The sequence below is a fragment of the Macrobrachium nipponense genome, chromosome 40, assembly GCF_015104395.2.
Source record: "Macrobrachium nipponense isolate FS-2020 chromosome 40, ASM1510439v2, whole genome shotgun sequence".
Classification (NCBI taxonomy): Eukaryota; Metazoa; Arthropoda; class Malacostraca; order Decapoda; family Palaemonidae; genus Macrobrachium; species Macrobrachium nipponense.
Window position 1 is genome coordinate 24,252,692 of NC_061101.1, and position 22,640 is coordinate 24,275,331.

General features: G+C 36.9%; 2 protein-coding genes across 8 annotated transcripts in view; one reads left to right on the forward strand and one right to left on the reverse strand.

Moving 5' to 3' along the window:
- Nucleotides 1-8,246: 8,246 nt before the first annotated feature.
- On the reverse strand, nucleotides 8,247-18,819 carry LOC135212013 (uncharacterized). Of its 5 annotated transcripts, XR_010313809.1 has the most exons (5): nucleotides 18,666-18,819; nucleotides 17,641-17,698; nucleotides 15,076-16,014; nucleotides 9,720-9,819; nucleotides 8,247-8,871 (listed from the first exon to the last, which is right to left on the reverse strand). XR_010313809.1 is itself a non-coding variant. In XM_064245296.1 (3 exons), the coding sequence occupies exons 1-3, from the start codon at nucleotides 18,687-18,689 to the stop codon at nucleotides 8,432-8,434; spliced, it is 564 nt and encodes a 187-aa protein (XP_064101366.1). In that variant the 5' UTR covers nucleotides 18,690-18,806; the 3' UTR covers nucleotides 8,247-8,431. The 5 variants fall into 5 exon arrangements, 3 of the variants coding, with proteins under 3 accessions (XP_064101366.1, XP_064101367.1, XP_064101365.1); XR_010313810.1 differs by lacking the exon at nucleotides 9,720-9,819; XM_064245296.1 differs by lacking the exons at nucleotides 15,076-16,014; nucleotides 17,641-17,698 and having other exon boundaries at nucleotides 18,666-18,806.
- Nucleotides 18,820-20,636: 1,817 nt separating this feature from the next.
- Nucleotides 20,637-22,640, forward strand: part of LOC135212014 (glycine receptor subunit alpha-2-like) — a 29,976-nt gene continuing 27,972 nt past the window's right edge. For all 3 annotated transcript variants that reach the window (XM_064245300.1, XM_064245301.1, XM_064245298.1), the window contains exon 1: nucleotides 20,637-22,638. The gene's annotated coding sequence lies outside the window, so the exon portion shown is untranslated. The remainder of the gene's footprint in view (nucleotides 22,639-22,640) is intronic.

Below are 22,640 nucleotides of genomic sequence, written 5' to 3' on the forward strand. Positions count from 1 at the left end.
CGGTATGCATATGTGCCATCACCCTAATCGAAGTTGATATTGCAGCTGCAAATGGTAGAGTCTTAAACCACCTGGTTTGTGCATTCTTGTTCATTGTTATTCCCTTTAATCCAGCTTAACCATACCTACCTTTTGCATCACAGTTCTGTGAACATTCCACTGCCATATCTGTCCAGATTGCATTAAATTCTCCAGAAGATCGCTTCACTGTAAAGTATCCACGTTCAAATGCTTCATAAATATCAGGAGCCTCAATTTGAAGATTGCCCATTTCATGTGGATAATACATTACTGCTTTAATGTATTTGGTATTATCAGCACTGCTATATACTCAACCATTTCTGCAGTTGGCTCCTGCCATTCACCACTCCCCTCTGCATGAATGTATGACAGTAGGATTTCTATCGTATGTAAGTAGTTACACCAAAACTGGTAGGTCTTGCAGTACTTTTTACAAGATTCAAACTGGTGTATATAAAATTGAAAATGTGGTAGAAGGTTTTGAAGTTTGTGGACTGTTTGCATTATGGGAGTACCCTCTTTTAGTTCCCTGCCCAGTGAGGATATTAATTCAGTTATTTCTGTCATTACATCCATACTGATTCCTTCTTCAGTCACCCAATGTTCAAATGCTTCAAACTTAGGGGCTTCCAGCACCTCATACACAAGCATGTGGGCGTTAATCGCTTGATAGTAACCTTTACCGGAGAGGACTTTTTCTGCTGTGCCATCTTTCAGTACATTGCTGAAGACAAACAGTTCTTTCAAACCTGAACCACACATAAGCTTTCCTAGATAGTTTGTTAAAAAATGGAAGCCCCCTACCCCAAGAATCAGGTTTTCATTCATTTGGTGCATTTTTGCAGTGTGTAAATATTCTCATAAATAGATTCATCTTGGGTAATAACAGTATGTCATCCTCAACTTTTTGCTGGTTTTCATGCATATTTTCACTGTTTCTGCTACAACAGCTGGGAGAGTTGGTGAATTGGGTATGAAGGGACAGTACCCAATCGCTGTAACTGGAATGTGTTTATGATTCAGCATAGCATGAAACACTTTCCATGCGGGGCAATCAACTTCTACCTCAAGAAGTTTACTAGGACAAAGTCTGAGTACCTTCCAGCAGAGATTAATACTTGTGGTATCTGATTGTGAGCCCTGCAAGAATTCCAGTATCATGCTGTTGGCCTTTTCTGGGAACAGCTCACGCTTCAAATTCTTTACAGAATGGACTGTGTTTATTGACAGTATAGAAGTGTCATAATACTATCTATGTGTGGTACGCTTATATCCACCGGGTCCTTGCCAAGTACATGGTCTTCCAGCAACCCTGGTTGGTACATAACCATGCCTGTCATGTGTACTAGAGCCAACAAGTGTACATTCAGAGAAATCTAAATTATCAATTGCAAAGTGAGTGAACTTACCTGAAACTATATTTGCAGGAATAAATATATTTTCATCATTTGTTTGTTCATCAACTACAGCCTCTACAGTTCCTAGGACCCTTTGGAGCTCAATGTAACTAATATCCTAACCTACTAAGCATAGTTATGATATCTTTGCTCCTAGTTTAATGATACACATATACAGCTAAACCAACATGCTTGGGTGTATGCAAACCAGTTACGGCAGATACAATGTCTTGTGAAATGTTTAAAACACTTTTATGAATATCTTGAGGATTAACAAGAAGTTCATTTTTACCTACATTATCTGGAATTACATCAGAAAGCAGAAGTGTAACTAAATTGTAAAGACTGGGTGGAATTATGGCCAATGATTGGTCATATGAGACTTCATAGAAATCTAATCTACTCTTTTTGTACTGTTTTCATATCCCTTACATCCGATTTAATTTTTAGTTATGAGAGAAAATGGTATTACATGAATATTTTTGAGGTTGGGCCAAATTTTTTGCAAATATCAAACTTTAACGATAGTTTAGAATAAATGTGTTTCCTTTAAATTTAGCAAATTTGGGTAAATTTTCCTTATCTTAGTTATGATATTTTATGAATTGCGGCTTGATTATTTAACGAAGTTGTAAGAATTTTTCGGTAAATTTTCCAAAAGTCATCATTTGTTTCATTTAAAAAATGATCCAAAGGCCTATAGGTGTAATGTTCTGGCATATCATTTCCATCTTTATTGTGTGAAGGTCATTTTACCAGAATATTGCGTGAATATATAAACAGTCAATCATACGGCATAACATTTAATGAAAGTGGCCAACGCGAATAAGATATATTAATCTAGAGAGCTATTTATGGCAATATTTAGGTGTTCGAAAGGCCAGATTTTTAAGAGCCGTCCTGATTATGGTGTGGTATATATTAATCTATATTATGAATGCATCAAAACGTAAGGGGCTCACCGTAAATCCCTTATTTTAACAGATAAAGGCATTTGGCTCCTAGACTATATATATCTATATATATATATATAGATATATATATATATATATATATATATATATATATATATATATATTCCATAGCGTTTTCAAATGAGTACTATCTCTCTTCATATAATTGTGTGACATGCAGCGCTAACTCTCGTGCAAAAAAAAAAAAAAAAAAAAACGATCAAGCGAAATTATTAGCGCCATTTAAATTATCCGTCTAACCAAATCAACTAAACGACGAACTGTTTACCAGACATTGTTGTGGCAACTGTAACGTTAATCCTGTAATCAGATTACAGGTACAGTGTTCACTGATAGGGTGAACATCCCCATTTTATTTGATCATGTTGATAAGAGTGTCAGGAGCCCGCCCTTGGGCCCATGTGGTCCAGCGGTTAGAGTTGTCGCAGGAGGGGCATCAGCCGAGCCGGAATACCATTGTTTTTTCTGTTGGCCTAAGCACTGATAGGGCACATGGTTGTTAGACGACAATGCTGGGTCGAAACCTGTGCAAAGAAGTCATGGTGCTTGCAATTTCATCCCCATAAGACGTGGTGAAAACAGGATTTTTTTAAAACTTTTTTTTTTTTAATGATGTTGCTAGCTTATACTCCTCCAAGCGTACTTTGCAAATGCCTTGGCTCATATTCATATTGTAAAATGCTTTATTTGAATAAATTGGACTCGATAATGTTAAATGTTTCTTTCCTGTGTATTTGGGAATAAACTATCTTATTTTTGCACTGTCCATTTGATAGAATAATATTATTTTCACTAACTGATCTGTAGGGAATAGCTTATACATTTTCTACGATGTCCAATGCTGTTTACAAATGATATTTTTTTTTATACACATCCATTAGTACTGCCCAAAAAATTATTTATAAGTTTCCTTAACTCCAGAGTTCTGAAGATGGAAATAGCTTTGCAATTGTTACCGTTGCAGTACAAGCAGGTTTTGCGTGTGTGTTTGTGTGTTTTAAGTTTCTCCGCTGTTAGCCTAAAAAGTTTTCTATCGCTCTTCATGTATTGTCTAATGCAGAATTAGGACATTACAATTTCTTGTCAGCATTCCTAATGATATCTATACATCATCAATTGCTTAAGGCCTACATATACGTAATCAATTCTTTTAAGAGCCCTACGGATATGTATCCCTAATTATTCTACTTCATCATCAATATACTCAGAGCTACTTAGGTGTAATGCTCTTCAAAGCAAGTGCGAGAGGACTAATCTTCAGATTTTATATCTTTCTCCAGGATAAAATTGATTTCTGTATTCAACTGCGGTGTCCAGAATAAAATTGTACCAGCATTTATGCCTGTGTGCACTGTTAATCTGGTCATGACCCTATGGCAGGGATGCAAGAATACTTCCACCCTATAGGTCTGCGTGTCATAAAAGGCTACTAAAAGGACAGCTGCTGCTTTGCAGTCTTACTTTTCAGTAAAGGGATAGACCCACTGTCAATAATTGTGGAAACTGCTGCCTTGCAGTCTTACTTTTCAGTGAAAGGCTAGAGCCCCAAAGCCGATAACTATGGAAACTGCTGCCTTGCAGTCTTACTTTTCAGTAAAGGGATAGGCCCACCCCCGATAACTGTGGAAACTGGTGCCTTGCAGTCTTACTTTTCAGTGAAAGGCTAGAGCCCCACAGCCAATATTTGTGGAAACTGCTGCCTTGCAGTTTTACTTTTCAGTGAAAGGCTAGAGCCCCACCGCCAATAACTGTGGAAGCTGCTGCCTTGCAGTCTTACTTTTCAGTAAAGGGATGGCCCACGAAATTACTTTGTAGCTGCCTCTGCGTTTTATTTATAAGGGCTGCCCACCGCCAATATGTGAAACTGCTGCCCTTGCAGTCTACTTTTCAGTAAAGGGATAGGCCCACCGTCAATAACTGTGGAAACTGCTGCCTTGCAGTCTTACTTTTCAGTAAAGGGATAGGCCCACCGTCAATAACTGTGGAAACTGCTGCCTTGCAGTCTTACTTTTCAGTAAAAGGCTAGGCACACTGCCAATAACATTGGAAACTGCAGCCGTGCAGTCTTACTTTTTAGTAAAAGGCTAAACTCACCTCCAATAACTGTGGAAACTGCAGCCGTGCAGTCTTGTTTTTCAGTAAAAGATAGACCCACAGCCAATAACAGTGGAAACTGCTGCCTTGCCGTGTTGCTTTTCAGTAAAAGGCTAGACCAACCGCCAATAACAGTGGTTAATGACAGCAAGGGCGTGAAAACCCCTTTGCCAAAACAATAAACTAAACTATGCGTGATGTTGTAATGAAGGCATTGGAGAAGGCGCACCAGGCAACTGACCCTTTAATGTTGGGATAACTGTGGGAAAGAAGACCTTATTATTCTGGCCTAATCATGAAAGAAATCGGTTTTCACAAACTATCGTTGTTGAACACGGACAAAATACGCAACTATTATTATCATAATTATTCCGTAAAGTGTGAACTATATCATGGCAAAATTTAACGACTGGGAAGAGAGTTTCCCGAGAGATATGCGGTGCTGGCGGACAGAGGTGGGGCGGCAACAAAGATAGTTTGTTTACATTATCGGCCTAAGCGGCGCATGCCATCCAGTTGCTAATGCCTGATGGAGCAACAGTAATAATAATATTATTATTAGAATCTCCCATAGAGCGAAGATGACTCAGAAGGGTCGACGGGCGACGATTGCATCAAATGAGGCGAAGAATGGAAGAGAAGAGAAGAATGAAGCCAGTCTTAATACTTTCACCCGTTTCATGAATAAGGAAACTTTCTTTGCAAGTTAATGGCCTTGTAGGATTATAGCAGCGGATGTTAAATAATGATTTTAGTAAATAATCAAAGGTTCCCTATTATGACGATATACAGTAGTAGTCTGATTTCATAGTAGTGATGTCGAGGCCTATCAGTGGGCTTAATAGCTCTCAGTAATAAGTATATACTTTAACATTCATTAGGTGATGTGTAAAACTAAGATGAAGCAATACTTACAGATTTCGGCATGTTTGAAGCTTGATAGGCACTGTTTTGGTGTGTAGGGCAAAATGATATCGGCTGAGATACCATGTAGAATGTGCTTTCAGAGGGTAGGCCTAAAATTGAAGTGTTTGTATAACAAAGACTTGAAAAACAGTAAAAAGGTGAAAAACCCCGAATACTTTCAAAATATATGGATGAAAAATGGCGTTGATGATAAACACGTCTTTCTCACTTGTATGTAAAATACTCCCTTTCCTCGCCAATATCCAGTAAATAAGAATTTAGCCAAATTCTCGAAGAGATATGTCCTGGTATACGGCTTGCCACTTAACGTAAATGGACGCACAGTTTTGTAACAAATGTTCTAAATCCTACATAACACCAAGCCTGGACTTTCCTTTACATGTTACGATGCACAATTATAGTCAGTCACACGAAACATACAAGAAGCTTCTGATGGATGATTTCACAGATGTGATCAGTGGTGATTTTTTTTTCTGATCACCAGCATAGAGCTGCATCTGCCGGCAGTCTTGTTAAAAAGGGGATGCCAGCTGTAATGACATCGGGTGCGGAATTTAATTGTAACTCTCTTTCATTTGCAGTAAACGACGTAAGAATTTGCTTTCCAAGGCTTCCAAGGTATAAACGATTCCAAAGTAAATACTGAGCAATGCACAACGATGCTTCGCTCCTCCTCTGAGGAAGGCCAGCGACAACGGTCATTCATGACTTATTTGAAAGATTAAACCGCTCCCGAGTTACACCTTATCACGAATATCTTTCTGAGTCACTTTCTACATAGACTTATACATAGTCTATCGCGCCGTGATCAGATAAATAAAGGAAGTTGATGGATTATATAAGAAAACAATGATTTCAATCTAGGCCTATTCAAAACACTCGCTTATGTCCTTTTATTCATTAGTAGTAGTACTAATAGAATTAACAAGTAGCGTCTATAAATTGTTAATATGAGAGATTAATTTATCTTCCTTCATCAGTTTTGCTCGACTTGTTGAATTGAATTGAATATAGACTTTAGGCCAAAGCCCAAGCACTGGGACCTATGAGGCCATCAGCGCTGACACGTCAATTGAGAGTTAAAGGTTTGAAAGGTGCAACGGGAGGAAAACCTCGCAGTTGCACTATGAATCCATTCTGAGAAGGTGGAATGTAAGACGGAAGAAAGAGAATATGAAGGGAGGTACAGTAAAATGAATTAAAGGGGTTGCAGCTAGAGGCCAAAGGCACGTTACAAAGAACCTTAAGTAATCCCTGCAGTGCACCCCATTAGATGCGATACGTCATTAAACCTCATTTTTATCAAGTATAACACCCACATTTTTTTTTCGGGACTAGGCTACACAAAGGCGTTAGTTTTAAGTGTTCTTTGGCCTAATTGGTCTCAAAAGGAAAAGTGGTGTTAGGGTTTAGTTTTATTGAATTTTTTTCTTTTATATACATTTGCTCTACTTAAAGCTTTGACTTTTTCATGATTTGCAGATTTTGATTGAAAAAAATTTCTTTTATAAATTCTATATGTATTTTCATACAATATTTTACACATTATACGATGAATTACAATGCACGGCATAAATTACACATGCGCACATATATACATATGTAAGCATATATATTCTTATATACAGACTAAACAGATTTTCACTTACTCGGGGAGCAAGCCTACAAACTACTTTGTTGTTGGAGGGGGGGGGGGGGGGGCTGGTGGTTAGGAAAGGTCTATGGAAGAGCCTAAAAGGATCTGAAAAAGGTGTTTCGCGTTGAGTTAAAAATACAGGAATTTTAGGATAGGATATTTATGACTTATTTTTTAGAATAAAATGTGAAAAATAGATAATGTGCGTCTTAAACAGTACAGAAAAAATATAATTTCTAATAAAATAAAAGATACCATCTTTAATTCAATTTTCATTGGTGAAACAAGGCTCTATTTAACCGTAGACTTTAGCACGTTTTAATTTACATTAAAAGCTAGGAATATAATGCTTACAACTTATGCGCGAGGGGAAAATCTTGCACACATGCCAAGTAAGCTGGAGGTCGAATCACGCCTTTTTCAACTTCATCTAATGAACCTTGTGGTTTCCACCATTAGGTGAAACCTTGAGGTTTCAAATTCGGCCATATTTACCAGCTTCATAAGAAGTGATCAATACAAGCAAGTTCTAAGATTTAGCTGACCTTATGCCAGCCTCGGGCTCTTGCTCACAGAACACCCCATAATTCAAAAACAAAAAATCTACAGAATCATTCAGGTGATCTAGCTTTTGTTTGTTTGTATGGTGTTTTTACGTTGCATGGAACCAGTGGAGATTCAGCAACGGGACCAACGGCTTTACGTGACTTCCGAACCACGTCGAGAGTGAACTTCTGTCACCAGAAACACACATCTCTCACTCCTCAGTGGAATGGCCGAGAATCGAACCCGCGACCACCGAGGTGGGATGCCAACACCATACCAACCACGCCACTGAGGCGCTTGATCTACCTTTTGGATATTGCTTAAATATCCTTTGCAAATGTAAACATTTGGCCTGAAGGAATTATATAAGGATTGGAAGCATAGTTAGCCTGACTGCCTATAAATATCTTCTTGATCATTTTGATGACTATATAGTCTTCAAATTTCCCGTTGAACTGTATTCAGGAACAGGTGACTACACATTGCCTCTCATTTTATTTCAGGCACCTGAGAAGTCGATTTAGTTTTAATATAGTCGATGATCATAAAGAATTTTATATATATATATATATATATATATATATATATATATATATATATATATATATATATATATATATATATATATATATATATATATATATAATATCAGAATACACTTCTTCAGTAAGTAATAGTACACAATGATTGTATTCACAAATCACAGTAGATAGACGGCCAAACTAAGAAGTTTTAGTAAATCATCACTAACTTTAGGCAAGCAGGTGGCATCGGTCCTTTTGAGCGATAAGAGTTTACAGGAGAACGAGAGAAAGGGCGCGGAGATGACAGCAGCTTCACGGGGTGGAAAACCCTGCTGCTGACTCGCTTCTGGTGGCAATAGCGTCCTCGTAGCTTGGCAGCCCGTCATTGGAAGATTTGAATGCGAGGGCTCCCTCCGGCGCAGGCGCAGTTGACGACGACCCAACGTCTTCTTCTGCCTGTTCTGGCGAGCTGACGCTCCCCGCGAAAACCCCGTACGAAGGATCCATCGAGGAATAAGACGGAGGGGCGTCTGCCGGCCTCGGTGCTCTAAGCCCTCCTGCACTTAGCTCTTGGGGGAAGACGTTGAAAGAGTTGTTACTGTAGACGTAGGTGTTACTCCCATTCGGAGTTGTTCTGATGACCAGGACAGGGTTGGGTCCCGGCATGTCGTGGTATGTTGGTGGGTTTCTTGGCCTTCTGGGTGGGGATGCGAATCTCTTGGCGCCGATGAAAGACAGAATGGCGAAGATTCCTGTAGGATGGGAAAAATGATGGATCTTTCTTAGGTAGTGAACCCAAGGGTTTTGACGCGGTATGTACTATGTAAACAAAAGACTAGATATCATAAAGATAATGAGGCCTAAGAAGTATTAGGTCTATATAGTATTGACCCCTGAACTTTACTGGGAGTCACTATCTAGCAAATTTCCAAAATTACATTTTATATATATATATATATATATATATATATATATATATATATATATATATATATATATATATATAATATATATAGTATATGTTATATAAGTACCTGAGTTTGGTAAATTAAATACTAAAAGACGTTTTTATGCAATACAAAATAAATTTGATCTAATTAAAGCAAAAACAATTGTGGATTAAAACATCAATTGAAAGACATAAAAATGTGAAGAAAGCAAAATAAATTTAAAAAATGAAGGGAAATTAATTTAAAAAGCAGTGAATGAATAATAAACAATGAGAAATAAAGACAAGTACAAGAAAACAAAGAATTAATGATGCAAAGTAGCAATGTGAAACGAACAGTCGTTCGTCATTTAATTCGTATTTTTTTTCTCTTTTTTTTAAGAAATACATTTTACAATACAATACATAAAAAAGTATATGTAATCTACGTACAGAATCAATAAATATAGTCATTTCTTATAGCTCAACATACTTGAATTTTCTATCTATATACATGCATATGCCCATACTTATCGATCGACAGTGACAACAATTGATTAAACCAATAATCTGCAAACTCGCAAAGGAAACAAAAACACTCGCACACACACACACAAAGAGCAGCATTTTTGAAAGCGAAACGCATAAACAAGTGCTTGTCGATGTGCATACCGCAGAAAGCAGTGACTATCCACTGGCCAATCAGAGCAAAGACGACGGCCATCAAGAACAGCAGAGACCCAAAGAAAAACAAGTACGTTGAGCGTTGTCTCTGAAACAAAGAATTGGTTACGATCATCTTCGTTGCTCTGAAATGCAGGGAGAACTTGCTGTAATTATAAGGTTATGTCGTTGTAGCCATAAGATGGAGATCATGAAGCGTGAGTCTAGAAGGAAAAAATTCTGTTTGAAGTTCTCTGGAAATGGGATTTCCATAACATGTGAATTTCTGCTTTTGGTAAAAATACGTGATAACAGTAATCCCCGAGAAGCCTTGTTATCAACAGCTAGAATGAAGAGTTTTTAGTTTTTGGGTTATTTTTTGGTTTTATACTTGGGCCTAATCATGTGTTGGATCAACAACACATTCCCATGGAAAAACACTTATTCAAATATGTATTCCTAATAATGTATTCTTCGACATAACGTGTTTATGATTTACAAGCAAGTGAGACTGTAGGTATCTTGATATCATATGCTTTATCAATTTATGTCTCCAATTTCTATTCAGTTGGGTCGTAGGTGTTAAAGATTTTAGGAAAAAAAAAAGGCCACTGCACATGTTAATTGTCCTTGGTACCCTTTTCTTGCTGTTGGAAAAAAAAGGAACAAAAACAGCTTAGGCCTTTTACGAAAGATGGTATGTAGGACGCAACCTCACGGAACAGAAATCCCCATAGGACCAAATTCCCCTGGGTAAAATCCCGTGAAGAGAGACAAAAAGTAGGACTGGAATGTACAAGGAAGTTTGAGTTATATTGATTATCACTTTGCGTACCTTGGTGATATCCCCAGAAAGAATCAAGTAGAAATCCTTTGATTCCTGGAGAATAAATAACAGCCTGTCAGCCTATCGGGCGATTTGCTGTCAGCAGAAACTCATTTAGCTGGACAAGTTAAGATGCTTAGACAGTACGTAAATACCTTGATCCTGCAATAAACCTCGTACTGCACACAGATAAGCTGGATACCAGTTGTAAATATGGCCCTTGCTAGCATATGATTTCTCCATCAGTAAAACCTTTTTTATTTCTTTACAGTTATGAACCAGAGCTCACTTTCCATTTGATTAACTGATGGATACCAAGAGCTCATAATGCTGGCACAAGGACAACAACAAGGATATGAAGTCTAAGGATGGAGTGATATAAGAAAACGGATGAATGATAAAAATACAGGTGTACAGTTGACAAGAATAGTGAAGATACAGTTTTCTTACAATTCGGACACATTGCTCAGTAATGCCACACCTGGCAACTCTAGAAAGGGGGCGGAGCTTCAAAATCATAGCATTTGTTACTTTCTAGATTTCAATTAACTTTACACCATAAAGATTCTGTAGAGGTCCTATAATCATTTATACTTGAATGTAGAAACAGGCTCAATATTATTCGTTAATGTTGGTTTAATAACATCAGTTCAGATTAGAATATTGATCATCATTTTTTAAAACCTACTGTGAAACCTTACTTATATGTAATGTTTTACACTAAATTGACGTAAAATTCATGCGTAATTGAAGACGAATCTTAAAAAATTAGAGAAAATGTTTTAAAATTTGGGCAGTACTTGTGGAAATCGTGAGGAACAATACAATAAAGAATTAAATATAATGGAGAGAGAGAGAGAGAGAGAGAGAGAGAGAGAGAGAGAGAGAGAGAGAGCAAGCATAAGCCTATCGATAGAGATACTTAATTCATTATATTTACTTTGAGAGATTGAGTGATAATATTTTTTTCAAATGTGTTTCAAAAGCGTGGAGAGAGAGAGAGAGAGAGAGAGAGAGAGAGAGAGAGAGAGAGAGAGAGATGTGGTGATGGGGAAAGAAACTTGGGAAAGACAGAGAGAACGCGAGCATAGGCCTATCTATAGAGATACTTAATTTATTATATTTACATTTAAGAGATTGGGCGATAATATTTTTTCAAATGTGTTTTAAAAGTGAAGAGAGAGAGAGAGAGAGAGAGAGAGAGAGAGAGAGAGAGAGAGAGACAGAGCAAAATCTGCTTACGTCAAAGCATAGGCCTATTTATAACGATTTAATTTCATGAAATTTTCTTTGGGAGATTGAGTGGCGATATATATTTTAAAGCATGTTTTAGCAGTGGAGAGAGAGAGAGAGAGAGAGAGAATTATAGTATTGGTGACGGACTTGTGATGGGGAAAGACAAAAGAAAGAGCAGTGAGTCGGTGCACAGACAGCTGGGAAACAGGGTGATATTGCTGCCAAGATCGTGTTGCGCAGTGCTAGGTAAAATTTAAAGGATCATAATATTCAAGTTAATTCGCTAAAAAATTCATACCCTAATCTTGATTTCATTCGACAGTTGCCATAACATTCAAAGATTGTAAAAAGATGGAAAATTTCAAACACAGGCTGCTGTCATTCATGCTCTCTCGATATAGTCTGTACTTTTGAAAATCGGTTTTCATCCATAAATCATTCACGAAAAAAAGCCGTGTTAAGTACAAATATTTATTACCACAAACAACTCAATTTGTCTTGCACAGACAATTAAAGTTTTATATCGTGCAAAAAATGCTGATGTGTTGGGAGATCTTTCAGCCTCGCGGCAAAGTAATGCAGTCATGTAGGCTAACTACGAACTGCTTTGTAATGGGAGCATAGCCAGGGGGGCATAACCAGAAAATCTTTGACCTGACATGCTACTTTAACCTTGATAAAGATTTATTTTTAAAGACAATAGCTTTGTAAACAGCAACTAGCATTTGATCCATGTCATCGTCAAAGTAATCAAAGTATGAAATCCGTTACTTAAGCCAGTATCCAGTGACTTGCCCTTTCCCTCTCGAAGTTCTAGGGCTCCTCCTCACATCATAGAAAACCCTCTTGCGGATGCAACTAGATTTGCTCAACCTACCTTAGCCGTCGCAACATTGACTGGCATTGACGTCAGCTAACTTTAAACGCTTTGGAATACAAACATAGATTTGTAGAAACTAAAACAATTACATTCACCACTTACGATGATGCAATAATATTCCCGTTCATGAAGGAAAACGAGTGAATATTGTCGTCGTGATACATAGTACTACAATCAGAAATTCACATTCTATCTACCATATCTCTATGAACGAATCCATCTGAGAAATTCTAATTACTTCGGACATATATCGTGTTTTTAAGTATCTGAAAGGTTTTGTTTTGCAGTTTTAACTTATATGATATAATTTGCAATGTATTTTCATATTCTAGAATAAATTTAGAGATTATGTCTTTTCAGTAAAAACAAATGGGAAATTCGATGAACGAAAGCTAATGAAAACTGTATCTTAACTTTTCTTGCCGATAGTACAACAGTTAGTATTAATGAATGAGTTTGGAAAACGTATAGCTTAAGTTTGTAGCTGGCACAGTACAATACTTATTAGGATGGTAAACAGAAGTTCCAGAAACTACTGAAAGAATTTAAAAGTTTTAGCAAGAGGAGAAAGTTGAGAGTAAATCTGAGCAAGAGTAAAGTTATGAGGATAAACGAAACTTGGAAGATGGAGCAATGAAAATCGATATGAAAGGTGGTACTATCACTTAATTCAAATGGGAATATGAGAATAAATATAACAGATTATTGTAGGAGAGAAGAGCTATCACAGATTAGGCGAAGTAAGTAATATAGCAGAATATGTGTAAAAAATTGAGAGAACACTTGAATCAACCATGAGAACCAATTTTGGCATATATAGGGGAATTGTTGAGCCAACTTTCCTTTGTAGGAGTCAAGTGTGAATGCTGAAGCAAATGAATGATAAAAGTAGAAGCTGTTGAGATGGACAACTTGTGTAATTATATATATATATATATATATATATATATATATGATATATATATATATATATATATATATACTATATATATATATCTATATATATTATATCTATATATATATATATTATATTTGTGTGTATTACTTGACATCCCATCAAGTCTTCTATATCATAATAGGTTCCAATTGCCCGCGTGTTAGTAAGACATTTGGTGTTAGCCTTAAATTATTACTATCATTATTATTATAAATGTGTTATAATAATAATGTTTTGTCACTGATTGTAGGTAATATCATCATTCTCATAAAAATGCAGTATCATGTAAATCAATTGTCATTGTTGTAATTCATCAGATGCACCTTGCAGTGATAGTACTACTGTTACCATTATGGAAAATTTGTAATAATTGAAATGTAAACGAGCTTTGCGTATCATTCATATCTCGTATCATTCATATGAAACAAGCCTACAACAATTCAATGTCTTCAAAAGAGAAGAGTAAATAAGAGTATAATTGTAAACGAATGTCCTAAGCCAGAATCAAAGAAAAGGGCAAGTAATAATTAGGGAACTGAGACATTACCATCTTCACCATAGCTGACTCTCACACCAGCCTTACCCGAACTTCATCTTGTCCACTCATCGCAAGTATTTATCGGACACCCGATTTTCTTTTCTTTTTTATCCAGGTGTTCAGAAGAGAGAAGGTATTCAGTGGAAACAGGTATTCCTCCTGATCTTGACCATCACAAGTACTCTTTTGAAAAATGACTGCTTTGGTAAAGACTAATCGACCCTCACCGTCCAACCTTTACTTATCTGATAAGGTCTCGGGTTTTTTATAAGCTCTGATAACAATGGTATTTTCCCTGATTAGCATTGGCCTTTTTTTTTTTTTTTTTTACTGGGCCAAGTGTTATCTTAGAGGAGGTCATCGGGATAAATAGTGCAAAGCAGAGGCTATATTGCTATATTAGCTGAAGAATTAAGGCTTTAGTTACGCTGACGACTTTTTGAAGTATCTTGTGAAATAGTACCACCGTATGTATTTTTCTTATTTCATGGAAAGGTATAGTCAATGTGCCTTTAAACAAGTATTATCCTTAATGCTATTCTTGTCTTTAAAAAGTTGACCAGTTATTATTATTAGCAGTAGTAGTAGTGGTAGTATTTGTGGTAATTTTGTCGTCCAAATATATTACGACTGTAAGAACATTGTACTTCATCACTATCACTATCATTATTTCGACAAGGATTAGCATAGAGATAACTATATATATATATATATATATATATATATATATATATATATAGATATCTATATATATATATATAAATATATGAGTCCTGACAAAAATATACAGATAAAAGATCAAGTTAAAAGAATCAAGAGAATATTTATCCACACTATAGTCGTAAGGAGAAGTAAAGAAAAAAGTAAAGCCAGTGAAAAAACCAGCAAATCGAGGTATTTACGAAAGTTTCTGGAGGGAAATGAGAACAATAAATCATTAGAAAATACCTTTATTTTGCTGCGATATACGATATTCTAGTAATGGCTCGTTGGTTTTGATAAAAAAGTCAACACTGCCCATCGCTTTGCCGTCGCCAACAATGGCGCTTCAGCGTCGGACCTCACCGGAAACGTATCATTAAACGCTATTTGTCCTCACGTCCGTCTCTTCGTAGATGAAGAACGCGCTGTCGATGGGTGGAGCGGAAGGCGCCAGGTCGGACAAATCGCTGCCGGTGAGCGCGCCGGAATATCCCGATGGCAGAGCGCTGCCGAAGGCCGTCTCTAACGTATCAACTCGGAGCTCCTGTAAACTTGTGGATGACTTGTTTGTGGACGCACTAGGTCTAGGTGTCCAGGGTTTGTTGTCCCCGTCGAATGGGCGCCCTGTTGGGGGGGTACCCCTTCCTTTGTTGGAGTCCAAGTTTTTGCTTGTACTAGGTCTAGGCAATTCGTTGTCCTCGTCGAATGGGTACACTTTTGAGGTCCACCTTCCTTTGTTTGAGTCCACGTTAATAATGCTAGTACTAGGTCCAAGCAAATCTTTGTCCTTGTCGAATGGGTACACTTTTGAGGTCCACTTTCCTTTGTTAGAGTCAACGTTAATAATGTTAGTACTAGGTCCAGGCAATTCGATGTCCTCGTCGAATGGGTACACTTTTGAGGTCCACCTCTCTTTGTTAGAGTCCACGTTAATCCTGCTAGTACTAGGTCCAAGCAAATCTTTGTCCTTGTCGAATGGGTGCACTTTTGAGGTCCACCTCCCTTTGTTAGGGTCCACGTTAATAATGCTTGTACTAGGTCCAGGCAATTCGATGTCCTCGTCGAATGCATGAATTTTTATGGTGGGGCTTCTTGGCTTCGAGTTCAGGAATGTGCCACGGTATGTAGTACCTAGATCGTCGTCTTCCAAACCACAGCAATATTCACAGCATTGGTAGAGCAAGTCTTAAGAGGTGGGTGAATGAAAATAAAGTTGTTAGCGCTAACAAAAAGAGTGATCTGGATTCATATACTGCATATATTTTGACTAAAGACTTTACCCTCTCTCTCCCTCACTCTCGTCAGGAAAAATTAAACACCAATCCTCGGGTGCTGAATGTGTGTGGATGTGGTACAAAAGAAAAAAAAGAAATATTGATGGCTGACTTATTTAAGGAGAAGAGCTTGATGTTTTGGTACTGCGGTAAGAATTCTAAAATAAATACGCTATATTTTATAAGAAATCATTTTTCTGTATAGTGTTTAACGTGGAAATGATCTGTTTTCTAGATTTTCATTCTATTTAAGAAATCATAAATATTCCATCCAAAAATTCCTACATCCTGAACTCAAAGCGAAACATTTTTCAGGCCTTTTTAGGCTTTCCCACAGGGCTTTCCTACCACCCCAACAAGAACAACAACAGCAAGAACAACAACAATAACAGCATCAAAGTAGTGCAGTAAGCGAAAAAGTGTTAGGACAAAAATTATATGACTGAAACTGAGTGTCTGCGTTGCATGGGGGTTGGAAGACATGTAAGCATTGTGGTACTAGGTGATGCAAATCGAAGGTAGGTAAGAGAGAGAGAGAGAGAGATGACATTGCAAGCCGATACGGAGCTCCCAGAGAAGATGAGAATGAAGAGCGTGTTGTGGAAATGTTTTTGGAAAGTGGCTTTAATGATAAAAATGAGCTATTCCCCCCACAAAAAAAAAAAAAAAAAAAAAAAAAAAATAACAAACACAGCGAAATACAAATTGTTCGGGAAAGGGGAAATTCTGACGAAAGACTGTTAAATTTGGGATTAGTTTACAGCAGATAGATTTAATGGCGGGAAGAATAGTCGATGAAGATGTATTTGGTCATTATAAAACTGAAGGAAAATATGACTTAGGTAGACGTTCTGGTTATGACTGAAATGATAACAATGGTAGTACTAAGGATGGGGGGCACAAAAGTTGCAGAACTGAATAAAAGGATTTCCTGATAGCAATGAAATCATGAGTTCAAGTTCGTACAAGGTACCGTGACTGGTTTAGTACAAAACCGAAGTATGAAGCAGTGACATGTAATGTCTCCACTGAGGTGAGATGTGCAAAGCCAGAGAAAGGAAATAGTTCTGAGATAAGATGGGTCGTGAATGCAGTGTGAAATAGCTGGTGATTGCCGATAATTGAGAGTATGAAAGCGTTTGCAAGAGGGTAAAGGTAAGAGCGAATATGAGATGTATAAGGCGATTTCTGTATTGTCACGCATCTGTCAAATTATGCCCAAATTATTGCAAATGGCTCCTAAAATCCATTTATGGAGACAAACCAAAATCAATTGTAACAGATGGATTTATGAAAGAAGTCCTTTAAACTCGAGATAAACTCGAATTATTAGGTATGTATATAACAATATAACTGGAAAAAAATTATCGTGTAAATGAAAATTGCCATGTTTGTAAATAAATTTGATTGATTTAAATAAATCAATAAAAATTATGCCAAAACGCCTGTTTATTCCGAGTCCTAATCTTGCTGCGTTCTGTATGAGAGAGAGAGAGAGAGAGAGAGCATTAAAAAGTGATTATACAACAATACTTACAGAGTGGACAACAGAGACAGCAAAAAACCGCGTCAATGGCTGTCCAACAGCAACTCGACTGTACAGAACCCAAAATGATCTATTAGTAAGTGATATATTAAAGGAAATTAAATAAATGTGCAGGTCAACAGACAGTAATAAAAAGAAGTCACTGTCTTTAAATAATCTATTAAGTAAAATGAATACATTTTTATCAGTGAATAACCATATGCATTTTGTTTGTAACTGGTTACAATGCATAATCCATTCATTGATATGAGTAGTGTGTAAGTACTTAGTCATAATCACATACGTATTCATATTCATGTATATGCACATTCATACACACATACATAAATATGTTACAAATTGGATGAATGCCCTATTTATCTGATGATATGGGAACCTTTATACGAACATGAAGGAGATCTGACCATATAAAGTAGGACAAGAGATTAAGAATACCTGAACTTTTTTTTTTTCTACATATCTTACAATGTGTGGGAGGGTGGTTATCACCTACAGTGTGCCTTGCTCTTCGCCCTCATGCTCTTCTGCTTCCTTATTTCTCAACTGCCTACTTCTCTATCTTTCTTCCTAACTATCCAACTTCTTCAACTTTACCCTATTCCAATTTTTAATCTCTCTTTCAAGGGCATTTTGTATTCTAGATAGACCTACGCGTCTAGAAATGTCCAAAAAGGAGCAAATTCGAGATGACTATGACTGAGAACCTTCCTTATTTTGCAATATTAGAATTCTGATTGCGATTTGAGAATCATTAATCTCATAGATCACGGATAATACACACTCCGACGGATGGTAATTTTGAACAATGAGATAAATGAGAACCGTTAAACTTATCATAGTTAAACTGAGAATCATTTCGCACATAACAGATGAGAATCATGCATATAAGAGGTAACTGAGAAGTCATTATGCACATCACGACAGACGATAATCCTTCACATTCAGATCACTGAGACTCATTACTCCTTGACACGACTGATGAATGTTTTCAAATTACACTGCGAGAGAACCATTACCTGCTCAGAATCGTCGTTAGGCATTGGACGGAGATGTGATCCTTCCGATTTAGAAGATTTAAATGCAAGTCTTCTTCTCTCTCCCTTACGAAAGCCGTGTATAGCAAAACCCCAAGCCGCACTGACTGATTGCAATGAGATGTGAAGTGGTCCTTTATCTTCGTTATCAGCCACAATTCGTTGTTCTTCGAATGGGAATCTTTGAAATATTTTTTTTCTTATTCTATTGACTAATCGAGCTCATTATTACCCATTGCATGACACTCGAACGTTTGATATTCCTCTGGTCTATTTTATAACAGGTTTGTGAGAGCATGAATTGTCATGATAAAATTAGATGAGCTATAAGGTTTTAAAAGTATCATTGAAAACCGGGCGAATCTGGTGAACTAATGCTATCTCGACTCGCATACGTGTGATGTTCTTGTCAACCAGCCTAGGGCAGGTCGAAGAAAACGTTACCAATACCATAACAAAAATCTGGAATATGGTTACGATTCTTCCTCACAACGAGGCTTCATGAATATCTTTGAAAGCGCAAAAAGTTTTTATGTTGATTAAAAAAAATCGACGCATCTATGTGGTTATTTGGTCACCGCATTCCTCTTAAAATCACAGTAAGTAGGTGCTCTAATACTCATAAAACATACTTACGTAAACGTTGAGAGAAAACGAGCCTGGCACTTTTTTTTTTTCCTTTTTGCATGCTTGTGGCTTGCCTGCTGGTATTGCTAGCTTCCTTGGAGCTGTCTGTATACACTGCTTCCAACCGTAAATATGATTCATCTTTGTATTTCTACCATTTTATTCTAACTACGACTGCCTATATATATATATATATATATATATATATATATATATATATATATATATATATATATATATATATATATATATTACTTGTTTAATTGTAATCAGTTCGAGGAAATGACTATCTTGGGAATCGACTTTGTTGCAGATAAGAAGTCCTTCCTCGAAGCGGAAGATTGCTTCTTATCAGTCTCTCCCAAACAGCTCTATTTCTCTCTCATTGATAATAATCAGTGATAAAGAGAGATAGAAGAAGAGGAGGAAAAAGTGTTTAATGAATACGATAAGAGACTCGAAAGAGTATGTTTTTATGACATCACTTTGGTGGGGCTAAGGAGAACTATCTCGTCGAGGCCGTCTCGTTCTTGTTGTGTTTTTTACATAGCGCTGATCACTCATGACTCTCTCTCTCTCCGGAAGAGAACACGTTTCTACTGGGCTGTGAGGCCAGTGTGCTATCATCTCTGGGTTAAAAAGAGAGAGAGAGAGAGAGAAAGGGTATTTTGAGTCAGCACTGTTTACCTTATCTCAGAGACGGAAGTTTGTGTATATAATATAATTATATATAATAATTATATAATAATATAGATATATAATAATATTTTATATATATATATAGAATATATATATATCTGAATTTTAATCTAGTAATCTTCTGTGTACACGGTACGTATCATAATTTTAGCCATTTTTTGAGATGTCCAAATTTATCTTTAAATTCCCAAATAAAATATCTAAAGTTGATGATTATCAAACTGGGTGCCGTGGCACCCTGGGGTGCCGGAAAATTGTCATGAGTTTTGTCTTGGCTAAATCGTCTTAATGAACATTTGAAAAAAAAAAAAGTTTGCAAAAGACTTCATATAATTATCAGTGTAGGTAGAAAGTTACATGCTCAAACATTTTTCTCAAATAGAGGTTGATATTTCCTTTTCTATACTTGTACAAATACAATACAACTAATACTACTACTACTACTACTACTACTACTGCTACTACTACTACTACTACTACTACTACTAATAATAATAATAATAATAAAGTTTAACAGTCGTCTATTCATACTCACATTTTCTTTGTTTATACTCGTTGCCCGTCCGATACGTGGTCGGTTCTCGTGTGCTTTGTATAACCCCAGTTTTCCACTCCCGAGTCAATGAGGCATAATACGTCAAGCCATAAGTTCTTTGCTGTTTCTGGGGTTATATTACAGTTATACCGAACACTATCGTGCTTCTAAAATACCGTACAATGGATAAGTTTGTCATTAAGAAGCGAAGACAGGAAGTTAGTGGTGAGGAAGAAAGGGACGAAAGTGGATGTGTGAGTCAAAAGGATTTGGCCATTCCAACAAGTAAATGAACTTCAAAAAAAGGCAAGAAAAATCGCTCCTACTCGAATAATTATTTAAGTTTCGGATTCTTCTGGTGTGGTGATGAAGTTACTCCTATGCCATTGTACGTTATTTGTGGTGATAAATTAGCTAATGAAGCAATGGTACCCAGCAAATTAAAGAGGCATTTAACTCTAAAACATAATCATCTTGCTAACAAGCCTCGGTCTTACTTTGAAGGACTTTTAAGTGAGCAAAAACAACAGTGTGATGCTTTCCAAGAAAGTCAAAGTTTCTGATAAAGCACAAGAGGCCACTTACTTAGTAGCAGAGTTAGTTGTTAAAAGCATGAAACCTCATACAATAGCAGAGACTGTGATTCTCCCTGGATGTAGTGCCTAGTAAATACAATGTTTGGAAGTGAAGCAGAAAAAGAAGTGAGGAAAATTCCCGTTTCGGATAGTACCATTAGCAGACGGATTCATGATATGTCAGCAGACATAGAGGAAACTGTTTACCTCTGTGAAGGAAAGTGAAATGTTTGCACTTCAGGTAGATGAGTCCACAGACATTGGAGGTATGGCTCAATTACTGGTATTCGGTCGGTACATTCATGATGTTAAAATAGTGAACCAGTTTCTTTTGTTGTAAAGAACTTAAGGAAACTACAACAGGCAATGATATTTTCTCTACATTAAGTGAGTACTTAAAATCTGTTGGTTTGTCCTGGCAGTCGTGTGTGGGGATTTGTACAGATGGGGCACCTGCCATGATTGGCTCAATTAAAGGATTTGTGTCATTAGTGAAGAAAGAAAACAGCAGTGTGATAACAGCACATTGCTTTCTTCATCGTGAAGCGCTGGTTGCAAAAACAGTCAGCAATGATTTAAAACCTGTACTGGAAAAAGTTGTCAAAATGGTGAACATTATAAAAAGTCGACAGCTGAAGTCTCGTCTGTTTGCTAAGCTATGTGAAGAGCTTGAAGCAGAACATTTGAATCTTCTTCTACATACGGAAGTAAGATGGCTGTCCAGAGGGAAAGTATTGTCACGAGTATGCGAGCTGAAGGAAGAAATGTTTACTTTTTCACTCTTGAACAACAAGAGGAATTCTGTGATTTACTGGCAGATGACACTTTGTGTGCAAAATTTTCTTATTTAACTGACATCTTTGAACTTTTAAACAAGGTAAATGCCAGCATGCAAAGAAAATCAGAAAATATTTTATCTTCCACTGATAAAATTAAAACTCTGAAAGAAAAACTGCAACTGTGGGGTGGCAAAGTAAAACAGGACAATTTGGACATGTTCTCACAAGTTGCAGTAGCAGCAAACAGTGGTGAGATAATATCCATTATTTCTGAGCATCTTGCAGTACTGGAAAAAGAACTTCAGCATTATTTCCCAGATATATGTACTGAAAACAATGACTGGATAAGAAACCCATTTGTTGCATCTGTATCAACCCAATCTCAGCTTACCCTCATGGAAGAAGAGCAGTTAGTGGAAATGCGCAATGATCGTGGTCTAAAGTTATTGCACATGCAGCTTACTCTTGACGAATTCTGGGTTCAGATTAAGACTAAGTATCCTCATGTTGCCAAAAAGTTCTGGTAATGTTAATCCAGTTCTCTACTTCTTACCTATGTGAGTTGGGGTTTTCTGCTCTAGCAAACATTAAAACTAACAAAAGGGAAAGGCTGAAAACTCTTGAAGAGGAAATGAGAGTATGTTTGTCCACCATTCAACCCAATTTGAAACGGATCTGTCAGTCACATCAAGCACACACATCTCACTAAATTAGGTGGTTTTTTTTTTCTTTGCTTAAAGGT

Coding starts and splice junctions, on each gene's coding strand:
- LOC135212013 (XM_064245296.1), bottom strand. CDS start 18,689: ATGCCTAACGACGATTCTGAGCAG. Junction 9,820..18,665: donor CTAACGACGATTCTGAGCAG/GTAATGGTTCTC, acceptor TCTTTGTTTCAG/AGACAACGCTCAACGTACTT. Junction 8,872..9,719: donor GATAGTCACTGCTTTCTGCG/GTATGCACATCG, acceptor CCCATCCTACAG/GAATCTTCGCCATTCTGTCT.